The 15,384-nt window shown below is 41.0% G+C and overlaps 1 protein-coding gene across 2 annotated transcripts in view; it reads right to left on the bottom strand.

Annotated features, from left to right (window-relative positions):
- Positions 1–15,384, bottom strand: part of NPL (N-acetylneuraminate pyruvate lyase) — a 53,587-nt gene that overhangs the window by 16,717 nt on the left and 21,486 nt on the right. For both annotated transcript variants that reach the window (XM_027868660.1, XM_027868661.1), the window contains exons 3-5: positions 13,635–13,708; positions 11,965–12,052; positions 1,902–1,959 (exon numbers count right to left, since the gene is read on the bottom strand). In XM_027868660.1, the coding sequence (XP_027724461.1) occupies positions 1,902–1,959; positions 11,965–12,052; positions 13,635–13,708 (220 nt within the window). The remainder of the gene's footprint in view (positions 1–1,901; positions 1,960–11,964; positions 12,053–13,634; positions 13,709–15,384) is intronic.

Raw genomic sequence — 15,384 nt, 5'->3', positions numbered from 1 at the left:
CAATAATAGCAGCTACCTCCTAGGGTTCTCGTAAGGACCAAATGAGATAATAATTGCAAAGCCCTTAGCACAGTGCCTGGCACATGGTAAGTGGCTACATAAATGTTAGTTGTAATTATCATTGTTGTTTACTATTATTATAGTCTCTCGACTCCTTTTCTAGTTGAAGGAGTATCGATCTGAGGAAATTTACCTCCACAGGGGCATAAAATAAGACCTGAAAACTCAAATGGCTTTCGGACTATGAAGTGCCACTTGAAATGAGAGATCCCAAGGAGACAGGAGAGTTGGATTCTCAGAGGAATTCTGAAGGAAAGAAGCCGTTAACAGCCAAGTGAAGACCTGATTCATTCTAGGCCTCTGTGGCTGGTAGGGCAGCCTGGCCGAGGGATCTCAGCCCAACTTCTTCAAATGGAAAGAAGATGGAGAGACCCTGTGAACAAGGAGACCATTTTATGTATTGCCCCTATTTTAGGCCTCAGCCAAAAAACAAACCCCAGCTTCTCTTGGAGGCCTTTCCTGATCCTCCTGAACTCTCCTGCCTTCCTTCTGTGGATCATTTCCCCTTCTTTCTGTCTACAGTGTGTTTATACAGAGTTGTTTTCATGTTCTCTCCCCCATTAGACTGTGAGCTCCCATGTCTTTTGCCTTTCTTTGTCTCCCTAGCACTTAGTATAGTACCAAGCCCATGGTGAGGCTTAATAAATGTTTAATGACTGCTCAACAGCTCAGACACCTCAGAGCTGACCTCTCTCCAGGGGCTTGATAACTAGAGGGGTCAGATTTGGGAGTGCCATGTGAAAAAGCTATGGACATCCACCAGGCATTAATCAGAACCGGGCATCTGCACAGGAGCCGTACGATTCTGAGATTCACCCCTGTTATTTACTGGAGCTGGAATCTTTAGTACGCATGGGGACCTGATCTTATGTAAATTTTAAATTACATGGAGGACAAGGGGTAAAAATACACACAAGCAAATTCAGAGATGCAGTGAAAGTTCCTCTTTCCTCATTTGCCCATCAGGAGACATACTCTTGTGATGTCTTTTTTCTTTTGACTTCTAATAGAGGCACAAGAGAACCATACAGCTGGCTGTGGAGCCTGAGATCCTGAGTTCAAATCCTACCTCTGATGCTTATTTGTGTGGCTTTGGGCAAGTCAGCGCTCCTTGCCTCAGTTTCCTCATCTGTAAAAAGGGGTTGGACTTGAGGGCTTCCAAGGTTGCTTCTAGCTCTTGATTTATGACCTTGTGAAACTTAGGGGTCAATGAGACTAATCATCTTGTTTTATGGATGAGAAAACTGAGTTATAGACAAGTTACCTGCAGTCACAGATTAAAAAAAGTAGAGGATTTGGGATTTGAACTCATGTCTGCTGACCCCAAAGCCAATGCTTCTCCCTTCCGCCTGCTGATGTCTCCAAGATGTATGCCCTGAGTTTGAATCTTTGCTGTGTCATTTTGGCCAAGTTACTTAACTTCTTCTGGCCCCAGATTCCTCATCCGTAAAATGAGGATAATAATAGTAGCAACCTCCCAGGGTTACTGGGAGGGTCAAGAGAGATAATTGTAAAGTGCTTTGTAAACCTTAAAGTACAATCTAGATGCTTGCTATTACCATTATTGTTAATATTATTCCATTGACCAAGATTACTCTTTTGTTGTTGTTGTCGATTTTGTTTTTTTGGCTAGGCAATGGGGTCAAGTGGCTTGCCCAAGGTCACACAGTAAGTGTCAAGTGTCTGAAGCCAGATTTGAACTCAGGCCCTCCTGACTCCAGGGCTGGTGCTCAAAATTACTCTTGATGTTCATTTTAACCAGATTTCCCCCAAATAAAAAGGTGGGAGCAAGCCCACGCATGGTGAGTTGCCCCAGATCTCTGTGCACCTTATATACATACCAGCTCTTGTGAGTCTTTCAGGCTTAATGCTCCCACATGAATGATCACATGGTCCATTCTGCATAATGAAGATTAAGTGAGATCAAAGTTTAGCAGTTACTCAGAGGGATATGGTACCTCCATGGCTACAATAAAATCACATCAATCTCTATGGCATATATGACTATAGAGATTACTGTTTCCCTTGAATCCACTAGGAGCAGAAAGCAAAGAAGGTTTTAAAGAGTTACATCCATGTTCACCAGCGTAGTGGGAGGTGTCTAAACACAAGAAAGATGGGAAGGGCCTCCAGATGCTCCAAAAGGCAGACACTTCCTTGCCCCATTTGCACTGAGCCCCAGAGGCCTACCCCTTCCTTAGTGAAATCTACAGAAATGTAAGAGAGTATTTGTTGTTAAACCGGCTACACTTAAAAAATCAAGTGGATGAAAGCTACCAGAGGCATGGGTGGAGTTGTTAGCCTGGGCCTCTAATCAACAGGGAGGAGTTTTCAAGAATGAGGTCTACTCCAGGAGATATCAAGTGAGATGATCAGAACTAGAAGGGACTCTCAGTTATCAATCTGGTCCAGCCCCCTCCTTTTACTCATAAGAAAACTGAGAAGTAACCTAGTAACTAATAAGAAAACCTAGAGAAGTAAATCCACTTGCCCAAAGTCATATAGGTAGTGACTATCAGGGCAGGTGCTCTAACTCCAAGTCCAATTCTCCTTTATACCAAGAGAGAAGGAATGAGATGAACATATATTATCATATACATAAATGCTTGGTAATCCAGGATAAAAACAAGAACGACAGTTCAAAATACAGGATGTACTGTGAGAATTGCTTTTGATAAGCAGCTGCATCTTCTTCCATTAGGTAATATGTCATCCTAAACATGGCTTGTAAAGGAAGGGCTTATGATGTACCACAGCACTGAATTCCTGGCTTTCTAGTTAAAACCAATGGTAATATCATCCATTAGATTGCTTATGCCCATGTAGCAGGAGATATAATGGTCTCTGTCACTAATATTCATCAGTAATCCAAAGATGACAAATTATGCTGCGAATTATTCTACTGGCCTGCTGCTGGCCCAGAGTAGGGAGTATTTCCTTTTTTGTAATTGTTTCTCCAGCAACCTGCACAACCTCTGGCATGTTGAAGGCACGTAATAGATAATGCTGATTAACAAGATCTACGAAGGTCAGTTGGAAGCGACTAGAGATTGGTAAAGCTATCACCAGTCACCACGGTGCCTTTCAAGAAGACGTCGGACCTGGATGAAAGCCAGAAATATCCCTAAAAATAAAGACTTAGATCCTTTTATGGATCTGTGAGTAGTGGCCTGTCTGTTTCTTAGAGTACCAAACACTGGATATGACTGGTGTGGAATCAAATACCTCTCTGTTCCCTCCTTGAGAAATACTGAAAGCATTTAAAAATACCCTTGTCTGAAGTCTTATTACCACCCTGAAAGAGAAACCCTTATTGGTCTTTGTAACTATCAATTCTGAAACAGTATCCTGTTCCACTCTCCCCAGATTAGCCCAGGAAGAACTCCTTCCTTCAGTAATTAGGGTGGTGGCTGGTCAAGACCAGGGGCCTTAGTTGGATCTACCTAGGAGAAGGAAGAGGTCTCTTTGATTACTTCAGGAAATATATCTCATGTATTCATCTTTGACCTACTGGACAGGAGAGCCATTGAAGAAAGTGATGAAAGAGGGATTGATGGTGATACGAAATGATTTTTTAAGGGTAAGCTTAGAGTTAAGTGACTACTGTTCTGTCAGATTGAAGCAAACTGTTAAGAAAACCTTAACTCTACACCCTTGCTCAATCTTGACTATGAAATATTCGTTGTTATTCAAGAACCCTATAAATCAGGACTTCAAGATGATTAATGTTAGAGAGATGCCTAAGGGCATGAAGACTCTGTTTGGACATTTCTGTAAGCAGAAAAATGCTTAGCGTTAGAATAAGTTAAAATGAATAGAAATTGGTTCTGGTGGCCTTGTGACTACAAGGCAAAGTACAGTTTTTCTTCCATACCAGGAAAGCAAGGAATTCAGTGCTGAGATGCATTGTAAGACCATCATGGCCAAGAATGTTGCAGATAATGTATGTTAACTAATGATGATCCTTATAAAAATAAAATTCCTATGGCACATAAAGTTTAATTACTGACATGAGGAGATATTTGAGAAAGTTCATACTGGCATATGGAATAATCCAATGAGAAAATTTAGTCTATGAAAAGAAACTCAAGATAGAAGTTAAAAGAAAAGGTAGAACTGTCCCCAAATGCCCCTTGCCAGAAAATCACATCCATCATAAGAAAACCAGCTTCCTCATGGACCAGAACATACAGATGATGGTTACACTATTATAATTTGGAATCTTCTACAAAATTTTGCACCCTAGTGACTAGAATGAAAGTAGTGAGAAACAGGAAAATCAAGGAAAGTCTAAGGATGCCACATCAGATGGCTTTAATATTCTCCTTAAGAAGTTAAGGTCAACTTCTGAGAATGGGGTAGGGGGCTGGAATTGAGGGGAAAAAATGATAGCTAGCATTTGTATAGTGCTTTATAATATTACCTGATTTGGTCTTCACAGCAACTCTGTGACATAGGTGCTATTATTATCTCCATTTTACAGATGAAGAAACTAAGACACAGCTATTTGTCTGAGGCCATATTTGAACTTGGGTCCTCCTGAATCCAAGTTCAGCACTCAATCCCTTGTGCCACCAGTTGCTTCTATAAAAAGGTCAAAGGAGCAAGAGATTCTAGGGTTTTAGCAAGAGCACATTTGAAATGAGTGACCATGGAGTTCAAGGTGGGTATATAAGCAAAGGAAACCAGGAATTACTGAATCAAATGATAAAGTAGAGAAAGCTCAAAGGGTGAAGAGGGGGAGGGGGTGTTTTAGAGGATGGAAGAAGAATGAAGACCAAGATTTGTGGGAGGGGGATTAGAATGAATTAGACTTGAATGCAAAGGCAAAAAGGATACAAGGTGGTCATCAGAGAGGTAATGTCAGATTTTGCGATCTTGGAGGTGGGGCAGTTCTGAGCAATGATAGGGCCTCCATTCCTGATCAGGGCTCAATGAACCAGAAATAATCAATAAATCAGTTCTGAATGGAACACCAGAAGATATCAGCTGAGCCTCAAGAATTATAAGTTGTGAAGCTGAAAAGGCTGAGAATCCAGGAGAAGAAAACAGCCACCAAGGTATTCCAGAGGCTTTGGCTGCTTAGTAATTAGGATGAAAATAGAGAGGAAGCCCTGCCAAGGGCAGGGGCCTCCAAATGCAGCTGTAGAGGGAGGAGCACTGATAAAGCCAGAGAGCAGCAGCCCTGGGAAGCTCCTTGTCTGACCCGTAATCCTATCTTGTTTCCCCTTCCTGCCCATGGCTGTGTTGCAGGCAAGCTAGCCTGCTTGCTGCTGCTCAAACCAGGCAATCCGTCCATCCGTCCATCTGTCCAGTGACTGGGGTGCACTTCTTTGAACCCTTAAGAGACCCTGTTCTTCCCTGTAAGGGTCACCTCTTGTCTTGATGTGCCCAGATGCTAGTGCCTTCCCCACCCTGATGTGGCTTTTCATACATGCTATTTCCCCACAAAGACTATAAGCTCCTTGAGGTCAGGGGACTGGTTCCATTTTCGTCTCTGCAACTCTGTGCCTAGCCCAGAGCCTGGTACACACTCCATGCTTACTAAATACTTGTTGAAGGAAAATGCAAGGTTTTCCTCATAAACGCAGGAAAACCAGGATGGTTTCAAAAGTATAAATAAATAGGACAATAGGCGGTTTTTAGGGGTATAATGTATTAATTACTTAATGAATTATCAATTAATAAGTTTGTTGAGGACCTGATATTTTTAAGTCATTTCACCAGGCACTATAATTGATAGTGACACGTATAAGACTATGTACAATGACAAATACAATTAGGGGAATATTTTTGTACTTGGGAGAAAAAAAAAAATAAATAGGTTCTCCCAGAGGCACAACCAGGGACCAGGTATAAGCGAGGCAGTTTCAGAATTATTTCCTAGCCTGTAGGTCAGTACAGCAGAGGCAACTACGCCTTCTCCCCGGTGATAGCCAATGCTTGTTCTTGGAGATGCTACTACCTGTGAAGAAAGGCTGAACTACCCAAGGTTCAAAATCGGGAAGAGAACACAGTCTATGTACTATAGGTCAGTGAGCCTGACTTAGATTCCTGGGGAAACTCCTCATGAGGCACAATCCCAGGGCTTTCAGTTGTCATCAGTCTTAAAGGTCTTACCTAGAGAATGTGGCACTAGTAGGATAACAGTCTGCCTGGATCTTCAAAACCCCTTCAGCATGAATTTTTAGTATTTCAAAATATCTTTACCAGTTTAAGGTTATATTTCTGTTATTTTACTGGGCTTTCAACATATTGTTTCACCTTCTGAATAATTATACTCGGTCACTCTCAACTTGGCAGGAGGTCTCCAGGGATCTGTGATTGTCCCTGTGCCGACTAACATTTTTGATCAAAGGTTTGGATAAAAGTATTGATGGCATGCTCATCAAGTTTGCAGGTGATGGAAGGCTAGGAAGGAGATAGTCATCTATCTAGATATAGATGAATGGATGGCTATCTCCTTCCTAGCCTGGCCAATCACCTGGATGAAGGCACAGTCAATTGACAGCTGACAGTCAATAAACATGTATTAAGTGTCTACTATGTGCTAGGCACTGTGCTAATTATATCTATCTATCTAGATACACACATATGTGTGTATGTATGTGTATATATCTTTCCTAGCCATCTACTCCCTGTGTATGTGTGTATATAAACACACATATAAATATATATACATGTACATACACACTTATATACATACATACATAAACACACATATACATACATATATACATACACACACACATGGTCCTAGGGGTAGATGGCAAGTTCTCAAATGGCACATTCTGTTTTCTTCCTGACCAGGCACACTGATTCATTAAACATTTAGCATGCCCTGTGCCAGGCAAAATGGGGCCATAGCTCTTCTTCAGGATGAACTTGGAGTTGGAGGGGGATTCTCCATGCCAGCATGCCTGACTGCAGCGCAGATCCTGCTTCCAGCTCACAAGGTGGAAAGCCTGCATACTAGGCTGTTAGCACACAGTGAAATGGCCCTTGAGATTAGGTCAGATAGCAGTCTCCTTGAGTGTGGGATAAAGTTAGCGAAAAAGCCCTGAGAATACCACTGTGAAGAGAGATTGAGTCCTAAAGGTAAATGAGATCACCCCTAGGATCATCCTGAGAGAGAAGACTTAGAGAGTGAATGGCCCATGACAGTCAGGGCTTTACCCAGATTTAGCACTTTTGTGCTTCTCCTTGGCTCCTTCTTTGCTCAAGAAACTGCAATGGCTTCTTATTACTTCTAGGATAAAATGCAAACTCTTCTGTCTGGCATTGAAAGCCCTTCACAACAGCCTGGGCCCAACCTATCTTTCCAGGCTTATTATGCATAACTGCCCCCTTCACATATTATTCAGTTTAGCCAAACTTTCCTATTTGCTGCTCCTCAACCATTACCCTCCATCATGTCTTTGCACACATCTCTTGTGGCTGGGGCGGAGGGGGGCGGGGCGGGGTTGGACACACTACCAATTCACCTCTACCTCTTAAGAGTCCTTTCTTTCCTTTAAAGCTCAGCTCAGGTTCCATCACCTACTTGAGACCTTTCTAGCTCTCTCCCACCCCAGCTGCCTCTTCTGACCCCCTAAATCACTTTGCATTGATTTTATATATAATTCCATGTGTAACTGTTGTTTTCTCCAACAGAATGGAAGCTCCTTGAAGTCAGAAACTTTTTTGTTTTTGTATCCCCATTGCTTAGCATGGTGCCTGGCACACAGCTGGTGCTTAATAAATGTTTGTTGACTGATGGACTGTTTTCAGTCCTCCTTTTCCTGCACCAGGCTCCCTAAAGAGACCATCTTCAACTCTGGAGGTGTGCTCCCCTTTACCCGCCGCTAGCACCCCGACAGGCGTATCTAACTTCCCTTCCCTGGTTAAACCACCTTCTTCCTCTTCCTTTTTTTCTAGGTCCTCATCTTCCTCCTGCTGCCCCACCTTCTGGTCAAATTCTCCAAGTCCTTTTCCTTTAACTGGATCTCTTCGTTTTCATCTCAAGACCTTCTCCTTTGCCCTGAGAGTCCTCCTCTTTCAATCTCTCTTTAGTTCTCTCAATTTCCCCTCCCCCAAATTCAATCTCTGGGCCTCTTCACAATTTCTAAATCTTTTGAATTTTTTTCATATTTCCTTCATTGAATCCTAGGGTTGGAGCTATAAGGGAGCTCAGAGGACGTCCAACCCCTCATGCTACAGAGGGGGAATCTGAGGCCAAGGAAGTTTAGTGACATGCCCAAGGTCATCTAGGTAGTAAATGTCAGAAGTGGGGTTTAGAGCCAGGGGCTAGCACTGTGCCTCACATATAGTAGGTGTTTAATAATGGCTCCTTAATTGATTGATTACCACTGTACTATGCTGCTTCCTTGAAAAGCAGCTTGGAGTACTGGAAAGAATACTTAATATCAGGAAAGCTAGGTTCCAATCCTGCCTCAGACATCTGCTGACCAGGTGAGCATGAACAAGTCAGTTAACTTTACAGCACTTCAGTTTCCTCATCCGCGAAATGGGAATCTTTGTGCAACCTCATGGGGATAATTGTGAGGAAAATGCTTTGCAAACTAAGGCTCCATATACGTGTGAATTGTTCTTATTCTCCTTCTATTCTAGTCCTTTTCCTCCTATCCAATGATCTCCCACTGAACCAATAAGTGGAAACAAAAATCAAGCCCGTCACGGAGGCACAATATGATACTGGTTGGGACTTCAGTTATCCTTCATAGTCAAAAGCTGAGCAGCTAATCATTTCTCACCTTGCTGTAATGACCATGTCACCCTTCAAAGGGCAAGGGAAATAACCAAGGGAGTTGCTATTCTGGGGTCAATTCTCACTAAAAGGGGTAACCGGTAGCTGAAATAGCACCTTGGCAGGCATTGACTATTCCATCTTGGACTTTATGATAGAGGAAAAGAAAGGCAGTCATAATGGTTTGACATATACCTAGATTTGGGGGAGGAAATGTTGAAGGCTCTGAGAAAGGACAGGTCCAATCCTTTGCCCTAACATTTACAGAGAAAATCAGACCAGGAGGGTGGGAAGCCTTCAAGAATGAAATTCTGAAGGCACAAACAAAGCAATCTCGAAGGGGAAGAATAAGAGGAGTTATTTAAAGAGACTGATGTAAATGAAAAGAAAAGGTGGAAATAATTAACTGCTCAGATTTTTTTTTAAAAGACATGTAGATGAGAAGTGTCAAGAATGCTAAACTGAGTGGATGCTGGGTCAATGAATCAGTGAACTGAGGCTGGCTAGGAATTTAAAAGACAACAAAATGTGTTTTGGGGGTAACTCTTGTGGGGAAAAGAGAAAGATCAAAGAAGGGCCAGGGCTGTTGGAGACAATGAATGTTAACAGATGGCAGAGAGACAGCAAAAGGACTCAAATCTTTTATTTTCTCTGTCAAAGAGGATGATTTTTGGATTAGAAAGGATAGAACAATGATGACTAATAGGCAATTGAAAACCAAGACAGTAGGGAGATAGTGAAAGAATACTTAGCTGTCCTTGGTGAATTTACGCCAGTAGACCCAGATGAATTACATACCACAATACTGAAAGAACTGGGAGAAGTGATTACCGAGCCATTATCACAGAGCTTGTGATAAGAAATTGTGCAGAAGTAAGAGATACTTTTGTGCTGGTGAAGGGCAAAGCTGCCCCAGTTTTTAAAAGGTAAGAGAATATAGACTGCAGTCTTCAGGATGATTTCTAAATGACAATTCCTTACAAAATTTTATAACGCATTCTTTTTCTTTTTTTCTATTTTAAATTAAATTTTTATTGATGTACTTTAGGTTTTTTTTTACATCACAGCTTCCCTCAGCATATCTGCTCTTCCTCTTCCTCCTCCTCCTCCTTCCAGAGAGCCATCCCATAACAAATAATATTTTTTAAAGACAAAAAAAGAAAAAGAAAAACAAGAGGGATAAAAATCATCTTAACTGATCAATACATCAAAATCTGATGTCTGAAAATCTATACAATTATAATGTATTTCCAAAAAGATGCTTAGCAAACATCCAGAAAGGAAGTAGTGATTACCTAGATCCATCATGAACAGGTCGAATTACCTGCACTCTTTTTAAAAATTTATTTTTATAGGATGATTAAACTGGTAGATTAAGGGAGTGCTACAGATAAAGTTGAAAATCATACTTGTTGTGCTTGTATAAAGGATGGAGAGCCTGCAGCCTAGATAATAGGACAGGTGACTGGATTCAGAGTTGATTGAATGAATGGATCATTAGAGGATCCTAGGTCAACTCCAGGGATTTGAACTCATAGTTCAAAGTCAGCTTGGAAGGAGGTCTTTGTGAACTGTTTCAGGTATTTGTACTTGGCCTTGTCTACTTAACACTTTTAGCCGTCACCTGGATGAAGGCATAATCAATCATTAGTCAACAGTCACTAAACATTTATTAAGCTCTATGCTAAGCACTGGGGATACAAATACAAAAAGAAAAAAGAAGATGGCCCTTGCCCCCAAGAATCTGTAATCTAATGGGGATAGTTGTAGTTGGCAAGATTAGATTGTAAGATCCTTGAGGTCAAGGACTGTCTTTTATCTCTTTTTGTATCCGCAGCAGTACCTGGCACGTAGTAGGCACTTAATAAATGTTTATTGATTATCAAATCTACAGCTGACATAAAGTTTTGTGTGTGTGTGGGGGGGTAACTCACACATTGGATGATTTGGATAAGGCTTCAAAACATTCTGAAGAGTTTAGAATATTGAACCAAATTTAATAAGATTTAATTTAATGGGGATAAATGTAAAATCTAACATTTGGGTTAAAAAAATGAACTTCACAACATTTTATTTAAAAAAAAAAATCTGAGAGTTTCACAGTGCTAACTTCTCAGTAGGAAGCTAGTTGCAATCTTATGCTGTAGTAAGAAAAGGACAGTGCCCAGGAACGTGGAAGTGAAGAAGTCAGCTGCTCAAGTTTTTTAGTAAACTTCAGACTCTTGTGTCAATAGTAACCCTGGTGCCTCAAAAGCTAATTGCAATCTGAGGACAAATCTGAGAGGTACAATGTACAGAACAATCCAAGTACAGTTCCATTGCATTATTCCTGGATCAGATCCCATCTAGGGTAGGGTGTTCCACTTAGAACAATACCTAGCACATAACGCCCATAATGAGTGTTTGTTGATTGATGAAATTATGGCACTGAATTTTAGAAAGGGTAGTGATAAATTCATACAGACACAGACACAGGTATATGCGCTCACACACACACACACACACACACACACATACACACACACACGTATGTGCACAATGTGGCCACCAGAGCACAAAAAGTTCATCTACTTTTATCTTGTCCTGATCACATCTGTTCAGTTATGGGAGCAACTTTTTAGGAAGGATGTTGATTAGCTAGAAAACATGTAGGAGGGCAGTCAAGATGGTGACTGTGCCATATGAAGATTGGCTTAGGGGGTACGTGATATCTACCTTCAAATATTTAGAAGATTACCATATGAAATAGCCAGTTCTGGCTAGATCCAGTGTGCAGAACTAAAAGAAATGGGTAGAAATTACACAGAGCTATATTTAGGCTTAGAAGGAAAATCTTCCCAAAGATCAGCGCTAGCCAAAACTAGAATATGCTACTTAGGTGGTAGTGGAACTTTTCACTAGGGGTTCAAGCCAAGCCTGGAAGACCACTTAAGTATAGTGTAAAGGGAATTCTTGGTTAGGCATAGCTTGGACCAAATGGCCTCTGAGGGACCTTCCACTTCAAAGCGCTGGTGACTCACATATCTCTGCAAGCAGCTGGAAGATTCTTTCCAACAAATTGACTAATCTCTGATGGAGAAAGAAAATGCGCTTCACATAAAGAAAAATTCTACAACAACTTAGCAAATGGTCCTTTTGATCCCAGGACAGCTACTTACTTATTCTGCCCTTTTGTCACCCACTCTTCTGCAAGTTGTCGCCTCTCTGGGACACTCAGTGACAGGCCTTCTCCTGTTGAACCATTCACTGTTCCAAATACACATGAGAGGCTGAGTCAGAGAAACCAGGAAGCTCTATACAATCCTTTAACCAATGCAGATGAAACATACAGGGTTTAACCAGCACCCCCCAAATAACTACAAAGTTCAAATAATTTCAAGTGTTTGTAAAGTGCCTTAAAAGTATCATATAAATGTCAGCTCCTATTATTGTTTGTAAAATATAGAACTGGGATAGGCTGACCTAAGTCTATGCCCCTAGATACTAAGAAATATGCTAAGCAGATATAGTTGATGAGGATCTTGATGTCTGCCATAGATGGAAGACCTCTCTATCATCTTTCATGGTCAGCTGCGGTAGGACAACAGTATAACTCACATTTTCTCTATAATTCATGGGTATCCGTCAATGGCCATGGGAGGAAGAAGCTAATGACAATGTCCACTGTACCTCTCCCTATACTGTAGTCTTGGAGGGCTGATAAAACAGGCAGGGCTAAGTAAGAGTCTTCTTGTTTTTCCAAGAGGACATGGATATTCAAAGTATACTTTGTTTTAGGAAGGAGGATAAGATGTGTGTATCCACGGCAGGAGGAAGCCAGACGTGCCTCCCATCCTCTATGGTTGGAGTTTGGGGTTAAATCCTTGAAGATCCTTTATACTTTTGGGGATGTAGCCCGGGATAATTCCCCATTAACCAAATTTTTGAAATACCCTGATTAAGCCCTTGGGATTATCCTGTCTCTAGGGGGCTCCGAGGCATGACTCAGAGATGTGTCCTCCTGCCTAAATTCCTGAAGAACCACCACCAAGAAAGAAAATGCAAGAAGGAACCAGAGAGCATACAAAGTCACAGCCCATTTGGAAAGGAAATGAATATTGAGAAACTAATGGTGCTTTTCATTATCAGGCTCCAAACCCTATAGGTGCAGTGGCTCAACTGCTCTTGACTTCAGGGCTTTGGGGCCAGAATTGTGCAGTTCCTTTGTCTACCCTGATCAAATGAATTGCTTCAGCTTGTGCTATGTAGTCACAGCTTTTATTGTATAAATGGTCTGAAAGATGGTGTCAAGAAATGAAGTCAAGTCTGTCCATCAACAAGTATTTATTAAGCATCTATTATATGTCAGGTACTATGCTAATAGACACCAGGGACATAAAGAACAGTAAAAGACAGTCCCTGCTCTCAGGGGATTCACAGTCTAATGGGGAAGAAAGCATTGCATGAAATGGCAGGAAAACTGAGCTCTAGCTTGAGATCTTCCATTAAATAATTATGTGAACTTAAGCAAGTCAGCCCCTCTAGATGGGGGCTGGGAGAGGAAGTATGAAGATAGCAGATAGGAGAGCTGGCCTTGATGTCAGGAAACCATGAGTTCAAGCCCTGATTCTAACATATATTGGCTGTGTGACTGGCCAAGTCCTTAACCACTTAATGCCTCCCATATGCAATACTCTACACTTGGCAGAACAGGTGGTAGCTATGTTGGTAAAGGGAGTACCCCTATATCAATGAAATCGGAGTAAGTTCTCCCAAAATGAAGGGATTTGGATTAGGTAATCTCTAAGATCCAGATTCCATCCAACATTGTGATTCTAAGATGACTTACCAAAAATGTTTTTCACACCTTGCTCATTTACAAGATAGTCCACATACTGGCTAATTACGCAGAAGTTGATTTCCCTGAAAAACAAGGTTCACATGTAAATATTACGTGATGTCAATTCCTAGGCTTAGATGGTTTTCCATTCCTAAAGTCTTGAGTCATAAGACTATAAGTTGTAGAGAAGGTACCAACTTGCATTGGTGGAGGGAGTCTGCTAACCTGGGAGTTCCTCATACCACAGAAGTTGAAGGCTAGTCCTTGTGCCTATCCTGTTGTAATTATCTCTCTGTGGTAGACCTTAATTACTTGCCCTGACTTAGCCAGTAATAATGTCAGTAGTATTGAAAAGTTTGCTTGGTCTCTCTTTCCCTTCTCTTCCTCCATCCTTTAGTAGTGAAGTCTATAATTCACAAATAGATCTAGAGTTTTAAATGCAAATACCTAGGGAGATTTTATCTTAATTCATACGAAAGTGCAACTGACAAACCTAAGCCTATGGGCTTTGGACCTTTAGGATAATATGGAGTAGTTTAAGTAACATTTAAATAAAGTTGAATAAATTTTAAATATTTTAAATGTGAGGTGAATTTTTTTAAAATTTGCATCCTGATATGATTTCATCAGAAGGTATCACTTTTGAAAAATGAAAAAATAAGGATTGATAACTCCAAATTCAGGAAAATATTTTTAATTTGGTAGTCTCTATAACATTCTAGATGGCAAGTTAATTTTGTCATTCCTCACTTCAATAATGGTCAAAGGACCATGGTCAAAAGATCAATCAGCAAAGCAGCAAAAGGATTGTGAGTTAAATAGCTATTTATAGCAAAAAGAATTCTGTATTTTGAGACAGCAGACCTGGGTTCAAATCCTGACTTCCACTTACTGCTTTGTGGAAGTCACTTCAGCCCTGAGCTTTAGTTCTTTCACCTGCAAAATGAGAGGGTTGAACCAGATCACCCCTAATGTTCTGCCCAGCTCTAAATTTATGACCCTAGGATCTCTTTGGTCAATTGCCCAAAGCTGCTGAGTTTACATATCTTCCTTTGCAGAGTGATTGAACATTCAAGAATTTTGGTTTCTGGATGTTCCTGGTTCCAACGAAATGGAAAGATGCCCCATGAGGAGTCTTAAACAAAAAAGCCTCAAAAATAAGAAAGAGAAACTGATCCACTTTGTAACCTTGAACTGATTCCTCTGTCCTTTTACTGGCCGGGGAAGAATTGTACTTTTAGACAATTCAGAGAAATTTGGATGCTATAAAAAGGTTTAAGCTGAAACCTCTTTCAGATGGCATCTTAAAATAATTGCTGTAAAGCATCTTCTCATGTGTTTCTAGCTCTGAAACTGTTCAAATCATCTGTTTATTGCCTGTGTAATCTTTGGAAAGTCACTTCGTCTTGTTTGGCCTTAGTTTCTTCATCTGTAAAATGAGTGGGTTAGACTAGATGGCCTTGAAGGTCCCTTCCAGCTCTCAAACTGTTATCCCATGATGCACTTTTGTGCTGGAGGATCTTTGGAAACACCAATCTCACTTTTTTAAGCATTTGAGTCTCTTCACTGCTGATGGCAGCAGCTTACAGAAGTTGAAGCTCATCTTTATTTCCTTTGATTTCATCTTTAATAAACATTTATCAGGCACCTATTATGTGCTGAGGGGTTAGCTAGCTGGGGCAGTGGATAGAGCACCAGGCCGGCAGTCAGCAAGATCTGAGTTTAAATACGGCCTCAGACACTTACTACCTGTGTGACC

The sequence above is a fragment of the Vombatus ursinus genome, unplaced genomic scaffold (genome assembly GCF_900497805.2).
Source record: "Vombatus ursinus unplaced genomic scaffold, bare-nosed wombat genome assembly UNPS02014789.1, whole genome shotgun sequence".
Classification (NCBI taxonomy): domain Eukaryota; kingdom Metazoa; phylum Chordata; class Mammalia; order Diprotodontia; family Vombatidae; genus Vombatus; species Vombatus ursinus.
Note: the sequence above shows the minus strand (reverse complement) of the source record. Positions and strands in the feature narration are given on the sequence as shown.